Source organism: Ranitomeya imitator, chromosome 4 (genome assembly GCF_032444005.1).
Source record: "Ranitomeya imitator isolate aRanImi1 chromosome 4, aRanImi1.pri, whole genome shotgun sequence".
Taxonomy (NCBI): Eukaryota; Metazoa; Chordata; class Amphibia; order Anura; family Dendrobatidae; genus Ranitomeya; species Ranitomeya imitator.
The window spans coordinates 424,717,652-424,731,389 of record NC_091285.1 but is presented as its reverse complement, the minus strand read 5'-3'; the positions used below and the strand labels follow the sequence as shown (position 1 = coordinate 424,731,389).

The following is a 13,738-nucleotide window of genomic DNA, read 5'->3' as shown; positions in this document are numbered from 1 at the left end:
GGAGATCCTGCATTCTGTAATATTGATGCGTTTTTTCTGGCGCTCGGATTGCTGTACGACGAACCTAATTCAGTGGATCAGGCAGAGAAAAATTTGCTGGCTCTGTGTCAGGGTCAGGATGAGATAGAGATTTATTGTCAGAAGTTTAGAAAGTGGTCCGTGCTCACTCAATGGAATGAATGTGCGCTGGCAGCTATTTTCAGAAAGAGTCTCTCTGAAGCCCTTAAAGATGTCATGGTAGGATTTCCTATGCCTGCTGGTCTGAATGAGTCTGTCTTTGGCCATTCAGATCGGTCGACACTTGCGTGAGCGTAAATCTGTGCACCATTTGGCGGTATTATCTGAGCATAAACCTGAGCCTATGCAGTGCGATAGGACTTTGACCAGAGCTGAAAGGCAAGAACACAGACGTCAGAATGGGCTGTGTTTCTACTGTGGTGATTCCACTCATGCTATCTCCGATTGTCCTAAGCGCACTAAGCGGTTCGCTAGGTCCGCCACCATTGGTACGGTACAGTCGAAATTTCTTTTGTCCGTTACTTTGATCTGCTCTTTGTCTTCCTATTCTGTCATGGCATTTGTGGATTCAGGCGCTGCCCTGAATTTGATGGACTTGGAGTTTGCTAGGCGCTGTGGGTTTGTCTTGGAGCCCTTGCAGTGTCTTATTCCATTGAGAGGAATTGATGCTACGCCTTTGGCCAAGAATAAGCCTCAGTACTGGACCCAACTGACCATGTGCATGGCTCCTGCGCACCAGGAGGATATTCACTTTCTGGTGTTGCATAATCTGCATGATGTGGTCGTGTTGGGGTTGCCATGGCTACAAGTCCATAACCCAGTATTAGATTGGAAATCAATGTCTGTGTCCAGCTGGGGTTGTCAGGGGGTACATGGTGATGTTCCATTTCTGTCTATCTCATCATCCACCCCTTCTGAGGTCCCAGAGTTCTTGTCTGATTACCGGGATGTATTCGATGAGCCCAAGTCCAATGCCCTACCTCCGCATAGGGATTGTGATTGTGCTATCGATTTGATTCCTGGTAGTAAGTTTCCTAAGGGTCGACTATTTAATTTATCTGTACCTGAGCACGCCGCTATGCGGAGTTACGTGAAGGAGTCTTTGGAGAAGGGTCATATTCGCCTGTCATTGTCGCCATTGGGAGCGGGGTTCTTTTTTGTGGCCAAGAAGGATGGTTCGCTGAGACCTTGTATTGATTACCGCCTTCTAAATAAAATTACGGTCAAATATCAGTACCCCTTGCCGCTGCTGTCTGATTTGTTTGCTCGGATTAAGGGGGCTAGTTGGTTCACCAAGATAGATCTTCGTGGTGCGTATAATCTTGTGCGTATTAAGCGGGGCGATGAATGGAAAACAGCATTTAATACGCCCGAAGGCCATTTTGAGTACCTGGTTATGCCATTCGGGCTCTCTAATGCTCCATCAGTGTTTCAGTCTTTATGCATGACATCTTCCGAGAGTACCTGGATAAATTCCTGATTGTATACCTGGATGATATTTTGGTCTTCTCGGATGATTGGGAGTCTCATGTGAAGCAGGTCAGAATGGTGTTCCAGGTCCTGCGTGCTAATTCTTTGTTTGTGAAGGGGTCAAAGTGTCTCTTTGGTGTTCAGAAGGTTTCATGTTTGGGGTTCATTTTTTCTCCTTCTACTATCGAGATGGACCCTGTTAAAGTTCAGGCCATTTATGATTGGACTCAGCCAACATCCCTGAAGAGTCTGCAGAAGTTCCTGGGCTTTGCTAATTTTTATCGTCGCTTCATCAATAATTTTTCTAGTATTGCTAAACTGTTGACTGATTTAACCAAGAAGGGTGCTGATGTGGTCAATTGGTCTTCTGCTGCTGTGGAAGCTTTTCAGAAGTTGAAGCGTCGTTTTTCTTCTGCCCCTGTGTTGTGCCAACCAGATGTTTCGCTTCCGTTCCAGGTCGAGGTTGATGCTTCTGAAATTGGAGCAGGGGCCGTTTTGTCGCAGAGAAGTTCTGATTGCTCGGTGATGAAACCATGCGCCTTCTTTTCCAGGAAATTTTCGCCTGCTGAGCGAAATTATGATGTTGGCAATCGAAAGTTGCTAGCCATGAAGTGGGCATTCGAGGAGTGGCGTCATTGGCTTGAAGGAGCTAAGCATCGCATGGTGGTCTTGACTGATCACAAAAACTTGACTTATCTCGAGTCTGCCAAACGGTTGAATCCTAGACAGGCTCGTTGGTCGCTGTTTTTCTCCCGTTTTGACTTTGTCGTTTCGTACCTTCCGGGCTCTAAAAATGTGAAGGCGGATGCCCTGTCTAGGAGTTTTGTGCCCGATTCTCCGGGTTTGCCTGAGCCGGCGGGTATTCTCAAAGAGGGGGTAATTTTGTCTGCCATCTCCCCTGATTTGCGGCGGGTGCTGCAAAAATTTCAGGCTAATAGACCTGACCATTGCCCAGCGGAGAAACTGTTTGGCCCTGATAGGTGGACGAATAAAGTTATCTCTGAGGTTCATTGTTCGGTGTTGGCTGGTCATCCTGGAATCTTTGGTACCAGAGATTTGGTGGCTAGATCCTTTTGGTGGCCGTCTCTGTCGCGGGATGTGCGTTCTTTTGTGCAGTCCTGTGGGATTTGTGCTCGGGCTAAGCCCTGCTGTTCTCGTGCCAGTGGGTTGCTTTTGCCCTTGCCGGTCCCGAAGAGGCCTTGGACACATATCTCTATGGATTTTATTTCGGATCTCCCCGTCTCTCAAAGAATGTCGGTCATTTGGGTGGTTTGTGATCGCTTCTCTAAGATGGTCCATTTGGTGCCCTTGTCCAAATTGCCTTCCTCCTCTGATTTGGTGCCATTGTTTTTCCAGCATGTGGTTCGTTTACATGGCATTCCAGAGAACATCGTTTCTGACAGAGGTTCCCAGTTTGCTTCGAGGTTTTGGCGAGCCTTTTGTGCTAGGATGGGCATTGATTTGTCTTTTTCCTCGGCTTTCCATCCTCAGACAAATGGCCAGACTGAACGAACCAATCAGACCTTGGAAACATATCTGAGATGTTTTGTTTCTGCTGATCAGGATGATTGGGTGTCCTTTTTGCCGTTGGCTGAGTTCGCCCTTAATAATCGGGCCAGCTCGGCTACTTTGGTTTTGCCGTTTTTCTGCAATTCTGGGTTCCACCCTCGTTTCTCTTCAGGGCAGGTTGAGTCTTCGGACTGTCCTGGTGTGGATACTGTGGTGGATAGGTTGCAGCAGATTTGGACTCATGTAGTGAACAATTTGACTTTGTCCCAGGAGAAGGCTCAACGTTTCGCTAACCGCAGGCGCTGTCTGGGTCCCCGACTTCGTGTTGGGGATTTGGTTTGGTTGTCATCTCGTTATATTCCTATGAAGGTTTCCTCTCCTAAATTTAAGCCTCGTTTCATTGGTCCATATAGGATTTCTGAGGTTCTTAATCCTGTGTCTTTTCGTTTGACTCTTCCGGCTTCTTTTTCCATCCATAACGTGTTCCATAGGTCATTGTTGCGGAGATACGTGGCACCTGTGGTTCCATCTATTGATCCTCCTGCTCCGGTTTTGGTTGAAGGGGAATTGGAGTATATAGTGGAGAAGATTTTGGATTCTCGTGTTTCGAGACGGAAACTCCAGTATCTGGTTAAGTGGAAAGGTTATGGTCAGGAAGATAATTCCTGGGTCTTTGCCTCTGATGTCCATGCTACCGATCTGGTTCGTGCCTTTCATGTGGCTCATCCTGGTCGGCCTGGGGGCTCTAGTGAGGGTTCGGTGACCCCTCCTCAAGGGGGGGTACTGTTGTGAATTCTGTGGCCAAGCTCCCTCCTGTGGTCGTGAGTGGTACTTCGGCTGGTTCTGTCTATGAGCTTCCTTTGGTGGATGAGAGTGGTACTGCGGCTTCTGAGTTTCCTTCCTCAGGTGATGAGGTTAAGTCGTTAGGTGCTGCTCTATTTAACTCCACCTGGTGCTTTGATCCTGGCCTCCAGTCAATGTTCTAGTATTGGTCTTGCTTCCTCCTGGATCGTTCCTGTGGCCTATCTATCCTGCATAAGCTAAGTTCTGCTTATGTTACTTTTGTTTGCTATATTTTCTGTCCAGCTTGCTATATTGGTTTTTCTTGCTTGCTGGAAGCTCTGAGACGCAGAGGGAGCACCTCCGTACCGTTAGTCGGTGCGGAGGGTCTTTTTTGCCCCTCTGCGTGGTTGTTTGTAGGTTTTTGTGTTGACCGCAAAGATATCTTTCCTATCCTCGGTCTATTCAGTAAGTCAGGCCTCACTTTGCTAAATCTATTTCATCTCTGTGTTTGTAATTTTCATCTTTACTCACAGTCATTATATGTGGGGGGCTGCCTTTTCCTTTGGGGAATTTCTCTGAGGCAAGGTAGGCTTATTTTTCTATCTTCAGGGCTAGTTAGTTTCTCAGGCTGTGCCGAGTTGCATAGGGAGCGTTAGGCGCAATCCACGGCTACCTCTAGTGTGGTGTGATAGGATTAGGGATTGCGGTCAGCAGAGTTTCCACGTCTCAGAGCTCGTCCTATGTTTTTGGTAAATGTCAGGTCACTTTGTGTGCTCTGAACTTCAAGGTCCATTGTGGTTCTGAATTACCTGTTCATAACAGATATGCTTCAAAAATGGATTATTGATATTATTAACATATGTATCCTCAAAAACTGCCAAAAACAGATTTGCATAAGTACAAGAAGTGGGCGTACCCATTGCAGTCCCAATTAATTGTTTGTACCACCTGTCCATAAACTTGAAGGAATTATTAGATAAGATAAAATCCAAACTTTCTAGAATAAACGAAATTATTTCTTGATCTAAATCTCTATTTTGCAAGATCTTATAAATCGCCTGTAAACTTTTTTCTTTAGGGAAAACTATTTTTTGCAATAAAAAGCGTCTTTTAGCGTGTGACAGCTGCCAAACATAAAAACCTGATATAAAAACCCGATATAAATAGTAAATCAAACCCCATTTATCATCCCCTTAGGGAAAAATAATAATAAAAACAAATCTATTTATTTCCATTTTCCCATTAGGGTTTGGGTTGCGGCTAAAGTTAGGGCTAGGGCTAAAAGTTTGGGTTAGGGTTGGGGCTAAAGTTAGGGTTGGGCCATTTTTGTGGGAAAAAAAAGATTTTTTATTTTCACGGCTCTGCATTATAAACTTTGGTGAAACACTTGTGGATTCAAAGTTCTCACAACACATCTAGATAAATTCCTTGGGGGGTCTAGTTTCCAATATGGGGTCACTTGTGGGGGGTTTCTACTGTTTAAGTACATCAGGGGCTCTGCAAATGCAAAGAGACGCTCACAGACCATTCCATCAAAGTCTGCATTATAAAACGGTGCTCCTTCCCTTCCGAGCTCTGCCATGCGCCCAAAAGGTGGTTCCCCCCCACATATGGGGTATCATCATACACAGGACAAATTGCATAACAACTTTTGGGGTCCTATTTCTCCTGTTACTCTTGGGAAAATATAACATTAGGGGTGAAAAGATAATTTTTGTGATAAAAATATTTTTTTATCTTTACGGCTCTATATTATAAAGTTCTGTGAAGCACTTTGTGGGTCAAAGTGCTCACCACACATCTAGATAAGTTCCTTAGGGGTCTACTTTCCAAAATGGTGTCACTTGTGGGGGGTTTCAATGTTTAGGCACATCAGGGGCTCTCCAAACGCGACATGGCATCCGATCTCAATTCCAGTCAATTTTGCATTGAAAAGGTCAAACAGCGCTCCTTCCCTTCCGAGCTCTGCCATGCGCTCAAATAGTGGTTTACCCCCACATAAGGGGTATCGGCATACTCAGGACAAATTGTACAACTTTTGGGGTCCAATTCCTCCTGTTACCCTTGGGAAAATAAAAATTTGGGGGCTAAAAAATCATTTTTGTGGGAAAAAAATGATTTTTTTGTGAAAAAAAGTTAAAGGTTCATTTTTTTTAAACATTCCAAAAATTCCTGTGAAACACCTGAAGGGTTAATAAACTTGTTGAATGTGGTTTTGAGCACCTTGAGGGATGCAGTTTTTAGAATGGTGTCACGCTTGCTTATTGTCTATCATATAGACCCCTCAAAATGACTTCAAATATGATGTGGTCCCTAAACAAAAATGGTGTTGTAAAAATGAGAAATTGCTGGTAAACTTTTAACCGTTATAACTCGCTAACAAAAAACAATTTTGGTTCCAAAATTGTGCTGATGTAAAGTAGACATGTGGGAAAAGTTACTTATTAAGTATTTTATGTGACACATCTCTGTGATTTAAGGGCATAAAAATTCAAAGTTGGAAAATTGCGAAATTTTCAAAATTTTCATCAAATTAGTTTTTTTTTCACAAATAAATGCAAGTACTATCAAAGAAATTTTACCACTATCATGAAATACAATATGTCATGAGAAACCAATGTCAGAATCATCAGGATCCGTTGAAGCGTTCCAGAGTTATAACCTCATAAAGGAACAGTGGTCAGAATTGTAAAAATTGGCCCAGTCATTAACGTGCAAACCAACCTTGCGAGTTAGGCTGTGTGCACACGAGCGCCCCCCGAGGAAGCAACATATGCGAAACGCACGTTGGGGCCCCTCTTACCACGCACAAGTAACAGGTTGGCTCAGTGTTTTCAACCTTTTACTATTTCTTACTCTCCACCTCTATCCTTTGCTACCATCCGGGATCTAGCCTGGCTTTACCCACTGTGTATCTATGGGACGTCCCCGGTATAATATTGGTTCATACTATTTCCAATAGGCTATATGGGTTTCCTGATGGTGCTAGGTTTATATGAAAGTAATTGCTTGTATGTGTATACTCTGGACCCCCCCCCTTTTTTGATGTGGTACGCCATGGAGCCTTTTAATGTTGGTGTAGCTACTCCTATGCTCTATTAGCTATATGCACAATTATTATCTTGGATCTGTACGCATGTGGAGTAATCAGCTCACCTACTTTGATTATTTATAGGCATATATTTATATGTATCCTGTGTAAAGTTTACCTGATTATCTTTTCTTGTGCGTGGCACTAGTGTTGCCTTTCTTTTTTCATTGCATCTGTTCTATTGTTGTCTGTATTGTTGTATTTATATACTTTTTTAGATTTTTGTCTTCAATAAAAATTGTTTATTTTAGCTCGGGTGTCCATCTTTCATTGGTTTTCTTGTGTGCACACGATGCAGATTTAGTGCAGAACTGCAGCGTTTTTTTCTGCGCAAAAACGCTGCAGAACTGCACTGTGATTTACAGTACAATATAAATCAATGTGGAAAAAAAAGCTGTGCAGAAAAATCCGCACAGAAATGCTGCAGATTTCAAAGAAGTGCATGTCACTTCTTTTGTGCAGTTCTGCAGCGTTTCTGCACCCCTCCATTAATAGAAATCTGCAGTGGTAAAATCTGCACAAAAACTGCACAAAATCCGCATCAAATCCACACAAAAAATGCACTAAAAACGCATAAAAAACGCAGCTGCGGATTCTGCTCGGAGATGCAGATTTTGTGCAGAAAATTCTGCACCTTTTTTCTTACATGTGCACATAGCCTTAAGGGGTTAATGAAGTACAATATGTCAAGAAAGAATATTCTCAGAATCAGTGGGATCCATTGAAGTGTTCCAGAGTTATGACCTCATGAAGTGACAGTGGTCAGAATTGCAAAAATTGGCATGGTCAGGAAGTTAAAAACAGGTTTAGAGGTGAAGGGGTTAAAGATACTGTATAATGCATCAACACAATCTGACCAGTTTGAACTCTCCATCAAAATAGTGCACCTTCTTATACCTACATATCTGCTAGCGTACTGTTGTAATTGTCAAATTTCTATACACATTGTCAAAGTTCAATTGTCAAAGTTCAACACAACTTCATACTTTTCCAGTCAAAATCCATGAGACAAATGAAAAATTGAGAAATAGTCACCTAATTATTGATTTTAAGATTTATTTTGAAATGTTATCATCATGTTATCTATCACACTTATGCAATCTTGTCTGTTCATTTGTTTTAAGCATTCTCTTAGTCGACTCAGTGAAACAGGATATTTATTTAATGTGAGTTTGGTAGGGGACAATCGTCTGTTTCTTGCCTCTTCCTCAATCTCTGTCACTACACTGATGGTTGCTTTTCCCAACAACTCTCCCAGTATTTTCCAATTGACTTCTATGGGACTGGTGTCTAGTAGACTACAAAGTTTTAAGAGTGAATCGCTGTCAAGCCAGCGGGTGCTGCAATTCATTCCAAGGATGGACAACATTCTTGTGTCATGCTGTGGGAACAATAGCTCACATGGCTGTATATCCCAATTACCACAAAGGGATCCATTCTTTTTTTCGGCTTCCAAGATTTGCTTAAAACTAAATCCACTAAGTTCCTCAACTATGCTAGTCGGGTGGACAAATCCTGCAGAAGTAGATACTGCAGAATTGAGAGTCAAATTGCGTAGCTCTGTAGGACAAAGATGAAGCTTTACATAGTCCTGCTCTTGCTCATTTCTAAGAAGAATTTCAACTTCCTTTTCCACATTTTCCAGGAGGTGGTAACAATCTCCCTCTTCTTCCTTCATGCTCCAGCTTCCAATCAGGTATAAATTTCTCCTATCTTTTGAAACCTCGACCCTCAGCTGAGCCTTTGTACTCAAAAGTGCTCCTTGCTTCCAGAACTGGCATTTGGTTGTAAAGGTACGCATAAGCTGGATCTGAAGTCGACCAACTAAACAATGGCTAAACAGTCCTGTACTGCCATTATTCCAGCGATATCCAACACCTCGCATATTTTCACATGCCCAATATCTCTCTGGTCCGCCTTTTTTTAGCCAGCCAGGCACCACAAAATCACCTGTTTGAGTTTTAAAAACAAGTTCAATTGCTTCCAGTAATTCAATTATACCTTCCGATTCACCATTTGTCAAGTTCAAGGCAGTAATAATTTCTTCTGAACTCCATCGTTCTCTATTTGTGCCAGATGCAGGGCTAAGTGCATAGCTGCCAAATACACCAAAAATGTCCTGTAATAACCATTTTAAATCTAAGATAATTATATGTGATTCCAGATTTCTAGGATATGGAGTAGCTTCCAACTGTAGTTCAGTAGAGTTTGGCATGTCTGAGTGTTGTATTCCTTGTAAAAAGTACTGAGGCAGGTATAATAGCTGAAAAAGAGTATATATTCGTAAATGAGGTTCATTAATATTTTAAAACCAAAACTATATACGGTAGATAGATATTAGTTTAGGCCTCATACTTAATCCAAGATTGTATTACAATATTAATATTTCCAATGTTCTGTATGTTATTCAAAGCTAATGCCAAAAACTAAAACTAAAAGATGCTGTAGACTAAGTTCTCACAAAGAGTAATTGATGTATTTTTTATTTTACATTCTCTTAATTAATTAATGCCAATTAGCTAAACTAGCTTAATTGCATTTTTCACTGCGTTTTTTACTTTTTATTTTGTACATACTGTACGTTTATATCGTACTTTTTCTGTTAAGTTTTTTTTTTCTCCTTATTGTTGTGTCATGTTTTAGAGAAAACTTTTTTTGGGGACACTTTCTATTAGCTTTAAAGAAACTGCAGTTTACATATGCTTTTATTGCTTTTCAGCTGCAGAAGCACAGTAAAAATGCATATGCATTTTTTATCTGCGGATTCTACTCAACTCATTCAAGTCAATGGATAAAATCTGCAAATAAAACACGTACAGCTCTTGCAAAAATTAAGAGACCACTGCAAAATGTTCAGTTTGTCTGATTTTTCTCTTCATAGATATATTTTTGAGTAAACTGTAAATTGTTCTTTTGTTCTATAAACTTCTGACAACATGTCTCCGAATTTCCAATAAATCATTTTTGTATTTTTTTTCTGACAAAGAAAAATGGTAAAAAAAAAAAAAACAGACCTCAAAAAATGCAAAGTAAACAAGTTCTTAATCATTTAGAAACCACAATACTAATGTTTTAACTCAGGAAGAGTTCAGAAATCAATATTTTGTGGAATAACCATGATTTTTAATCACAGCTTTCATGCGTCTTGGCATGCTTTCCACCAGTCTTTCACACTGCTTCTGGCGCAAAAATTTCTTTGTGACTATCCATCATCCTCCTGATTACATTCCAGAGGTTATAACTGGGGTTCAGGTCTGGAGATTGGGCTGCACATGACAGGGTTTTGATGTGGTGGTCTCTTAATTTTTGCCAGAGCTGTATTTACCGGAAAATAAATTTACATATTGCGGATTTAAAAAAATACACTGGAGGTCACTTTACACAGTGTTAAAAAATGATGTGCATGAGATTTCTAGAAGTCCCGTATACTTTGCTGTAACTGGAATACCTTATGTTTTTTAACATTGAAAAAATGCAATTGAAAAAACATGCCGTATACGTATAAGATGTTTTAGGCTAAATTCAGGTCCCATGATGAGTATTTGGTGCTGAAGATTTTCTGCTACATTTCTGCATCTTTTTAACTACATTAGTTTACTTTTGTTTTTCACTTGTGCATTTTGATTGCTTTTTTTCAGCTGCGGTTTCTGTCTCTTTTTGATATGGCATGTTTTAAATAAAACTGTTTAGTTTTGGAGACGTCCTGTTACTTAGCTTCAATAAAACTTTACTAATAAAGTCATGTGTGGATTACATGGGTTTTTATCGTGTTTCCGCTGCAAGTACATTTGCACAGTGTAAAAAAAATATGTAAATCTCTTTGCCGGAACTGTAATATGCTTCGCTTTTTTGTGCACAAATATATGCAGAAGATAAAACACAGCATATATAAATCATGGGAGCTTAGCCTTAGGGCTCATGCAGCGGTCTGTGAAATTCAGCAGGAGCATGGACAGCAACGCATGGACTATGAACGAGTCTCTCGACCAGAACGAGACGGCCCATAATGCAATGGTCTCATAGGCATATATGAGGCTGTTGAGTTTTATTTGGAGACCCATCGACAGTCCGTGTAGTCCCGGGATGAGGTGTTAAGCACCCATCTAGCGTGCTACCTCCTGCCTACCCGTGGGGGGCACATTTTAAAAAATACAAAACAGACAATGCTGAATACCTGTGGCTGCCCGGCTCCTTCCTCAGGCTTCAGTCATTCAGCACAGTGACGGCTGAGGCACAGGTATACAGGGGAGCAGGGTCAGTCAGTGACACCGCTCACCCCTCTCTTTGCCTGCATGCCAACCGTCACTCCTTCCCCAAACTCATTTGTTTTTGGGTTAGTCAGATGCAAATACAATTGCTGTGAGCACCGGCAGGCACAGGGCTGCCTGCGCCCAGTTAGGGACGACGCAGACGGGGCATTGAATAACGCAATGCAGTGACTTTATTACACCATCTAGCGCCCACTGCGGTGCATGATAGAAGAAGAGGCAGAGGCTGAGCTGGACAGGGAGCCTGGATTAGCCGAGTATAAGCCTTTTTTTATTTTTGTTATATGGTATGGTCAATGAATGCGAGCCATCAAAAATCTGGATGACCGTGCGACACTATAATACTGGGTGCTGACTGTGGGGGCATAATACTGGGATCTGTGAACTGTGGAGGACATTATTCTGGAGTCTGCTGGCTGGGGTTACTATAATTATGGGGGCTACTGGTTTTGAGGAACATTTTACTAGGGGCTGCTGACTGTGTAGTACAGTAATACTGGGGGCTGCTGGCTGTAGGGGACATTATACAGCGGGCTGCTGGCTTTGGAGTCACTATCACTCTGGGGCCTGGCTGTGGGTGACATTGGTTTCTATGGGGAACATTATACTAGGAGCTGGCTATGAATACATCATACTGTATAGGGGGCTGTTGGGGTCATAATATTGGGGCTGTGTTAACCCTACTGTATAGAGGACTGTTTTTACCAATCTGTATAGGATGTTGTGGGGGACATTAATCTGTATAGGGCGCTGTGGTGAACATCATACTGTATATTGGGGACTGATTATTTATTGGGTGCCCCACAAGCTTGATCTGCCTAGGGACCCAAAATATCTTGCCCCAGTCCTGAGTCCGTGCACTGCAACCCGTACCTGGACTGAGTTCCACAGACACCTGCATGTGCCATCACTGTATATGCTAATTTAATATTCTTGAGAAATCTACTATTTGTAAGAATTATTATTCATATTTTGCAGTGCTTATCTAAATGTTGTTGAGATATACAAAGGAGGGCTATAAAAGCCATTTCCATTTTTATCATTATTTTGAACTACAGTGAAATAAATATATATTCAGGGCTAATGATACCTCAGATATATTATGTAGATATTCCAAAGCTGTTAGAAGAGTAGTTGAACAGACGGGATTTGGCAACACCTTTTGAATCCTCTCAGCAAACTCTCTCCAGTAGAGAAAGCGTACCTGAATTTGAGAAAAAAATAGGGAAGATTTATTACTGTAATGTATTTCGGCAACTTTATGTAGACCTGGCACTGGTTAATTTCTATAGTGACAGAAAATACCCAAGAGAAAATATATACTGTGCTATCTGTTGTGCACATGGACAGAACACACACTAAAATGCTCTCTGAACCCGGCGTAAAGATAAGTCCCACACAGTGTTGGAAATGTATATACTGCATGTTCAAGGTGCTGTTGCTAAAAATAAATAAATTGCCAATTTCTTACCAATTGTCAATGGTCCCATAGTATATGAAGTTATTTGAAAGCAAGCCATTTATAGTTAATTTCAAATCATACAGAAAAAAGTTGCTGCAACTTCTGACTTCTTTGCAACCGCACCTTGGACCCACGTCACATGAACACAGAATGCAGTCACCCCAATGTTAGAAAAAAATTTGGCACTGTGTTTTTCAGACTATAAGATGCACCTTACCATAAGATGCACCCAAGGTTTAGATAGCATGAAATAGGAAAAATATTTTCCTACTAATTAAAGCTTCCATGGCGATGTAAAGAAGAGAGATGATTATCACTAATTTTAATGTAATAGGGAAGTCATAAATATATTGTTAGTGTCTCTGCAGTGTAATACACAAAACACAGCTCTGATACATGTACATAGAGACACACACAAGTCTGCTACATGTGCACATATAAATACACACACCTATGCTGCAAGCACATACTGTATACGTTGTGGTAGATCAGTTCACTCACACGGAGGTAGATACAGGTACACTGTCTCTTTAACTCCTCTGCTGATTTACTATATATGTGGAACGAACCAAAGTGAAGTAAAAATAGATACAGTCTTTCGGCAAAAAAAAAAGGGAAAACAAAATGGTATACAGTCTCTACATCTGTAGGGATTCGCCTGCACTGGTTCAGCTTTTCCTTCTCAGGACACAAAGCACTGGAGTTCCTCTCCCCAGCCCTACTGAACACAGAATGCCTCTGGAGGCCGATTATTTAAATTCCAGACCACACCCTGGGATGGAGATAAGGTGGACAACTTCCCACCCGCTCTATGGTTGTCCACAAATATCAAGCCCTTAAAATGATTGCTTAACCCCTCTCAACACAGTGTGCTGAAGAAAACTACTGGGTTTCGAATCACTGAAGTTAATAGCCTCAGTGAAACATATATCTCACCTCCAGAACTTTGCCAGTGACTCTGCCACAACGTACACATACAGCACTGCCGCAGGCACATATATACATACACAGTTCTAGTACATGTACATGTAAACATACACAGCTCTGCTACATGTTTATGGACATATACAGCTGTGTTATATGCCTATAAACATACACAGCCCTGCTACATGCTCACAAACATATACAGCTCTGCTA

General features: G+C 41.5%; 1 protein-coding gene across 2 annotated transcripts in view; it reads right to left on the bottom strand.

Moving 5' to 3' along the window:
• The window catches only part of LOC138676307 (death-associated protein kinase 1-like), a 142,517-nt gene that overhangs the window by 25,650 nt on the left and 103,129 nt on the right, over nt 1-13,738 (bottom strand). The window contains exons 15-16 of one of the 2 annotated variants that reach the window (XM_069765479.1): nt 12,230-12,343; nt 7,895-9,134 (exon numbers count right to left, since the gene is read on the bottom strand). In XM_069765479.1, the coding sequence (XP_069621580.1) occupies nt 7,920-9,134; nt 12,230-12,343 (1,329 nt within the window). In that variant the 3' untranslated portion in view covers nt 7,895-7,919. Of the gene's footprint in view, nt 1-7,894; nt 9,135-12,229; nt 12,344-13,738 lie in introns of those variants that run through there. The other variant, XM_069765480.1, reaches the window with a different exon arrangement.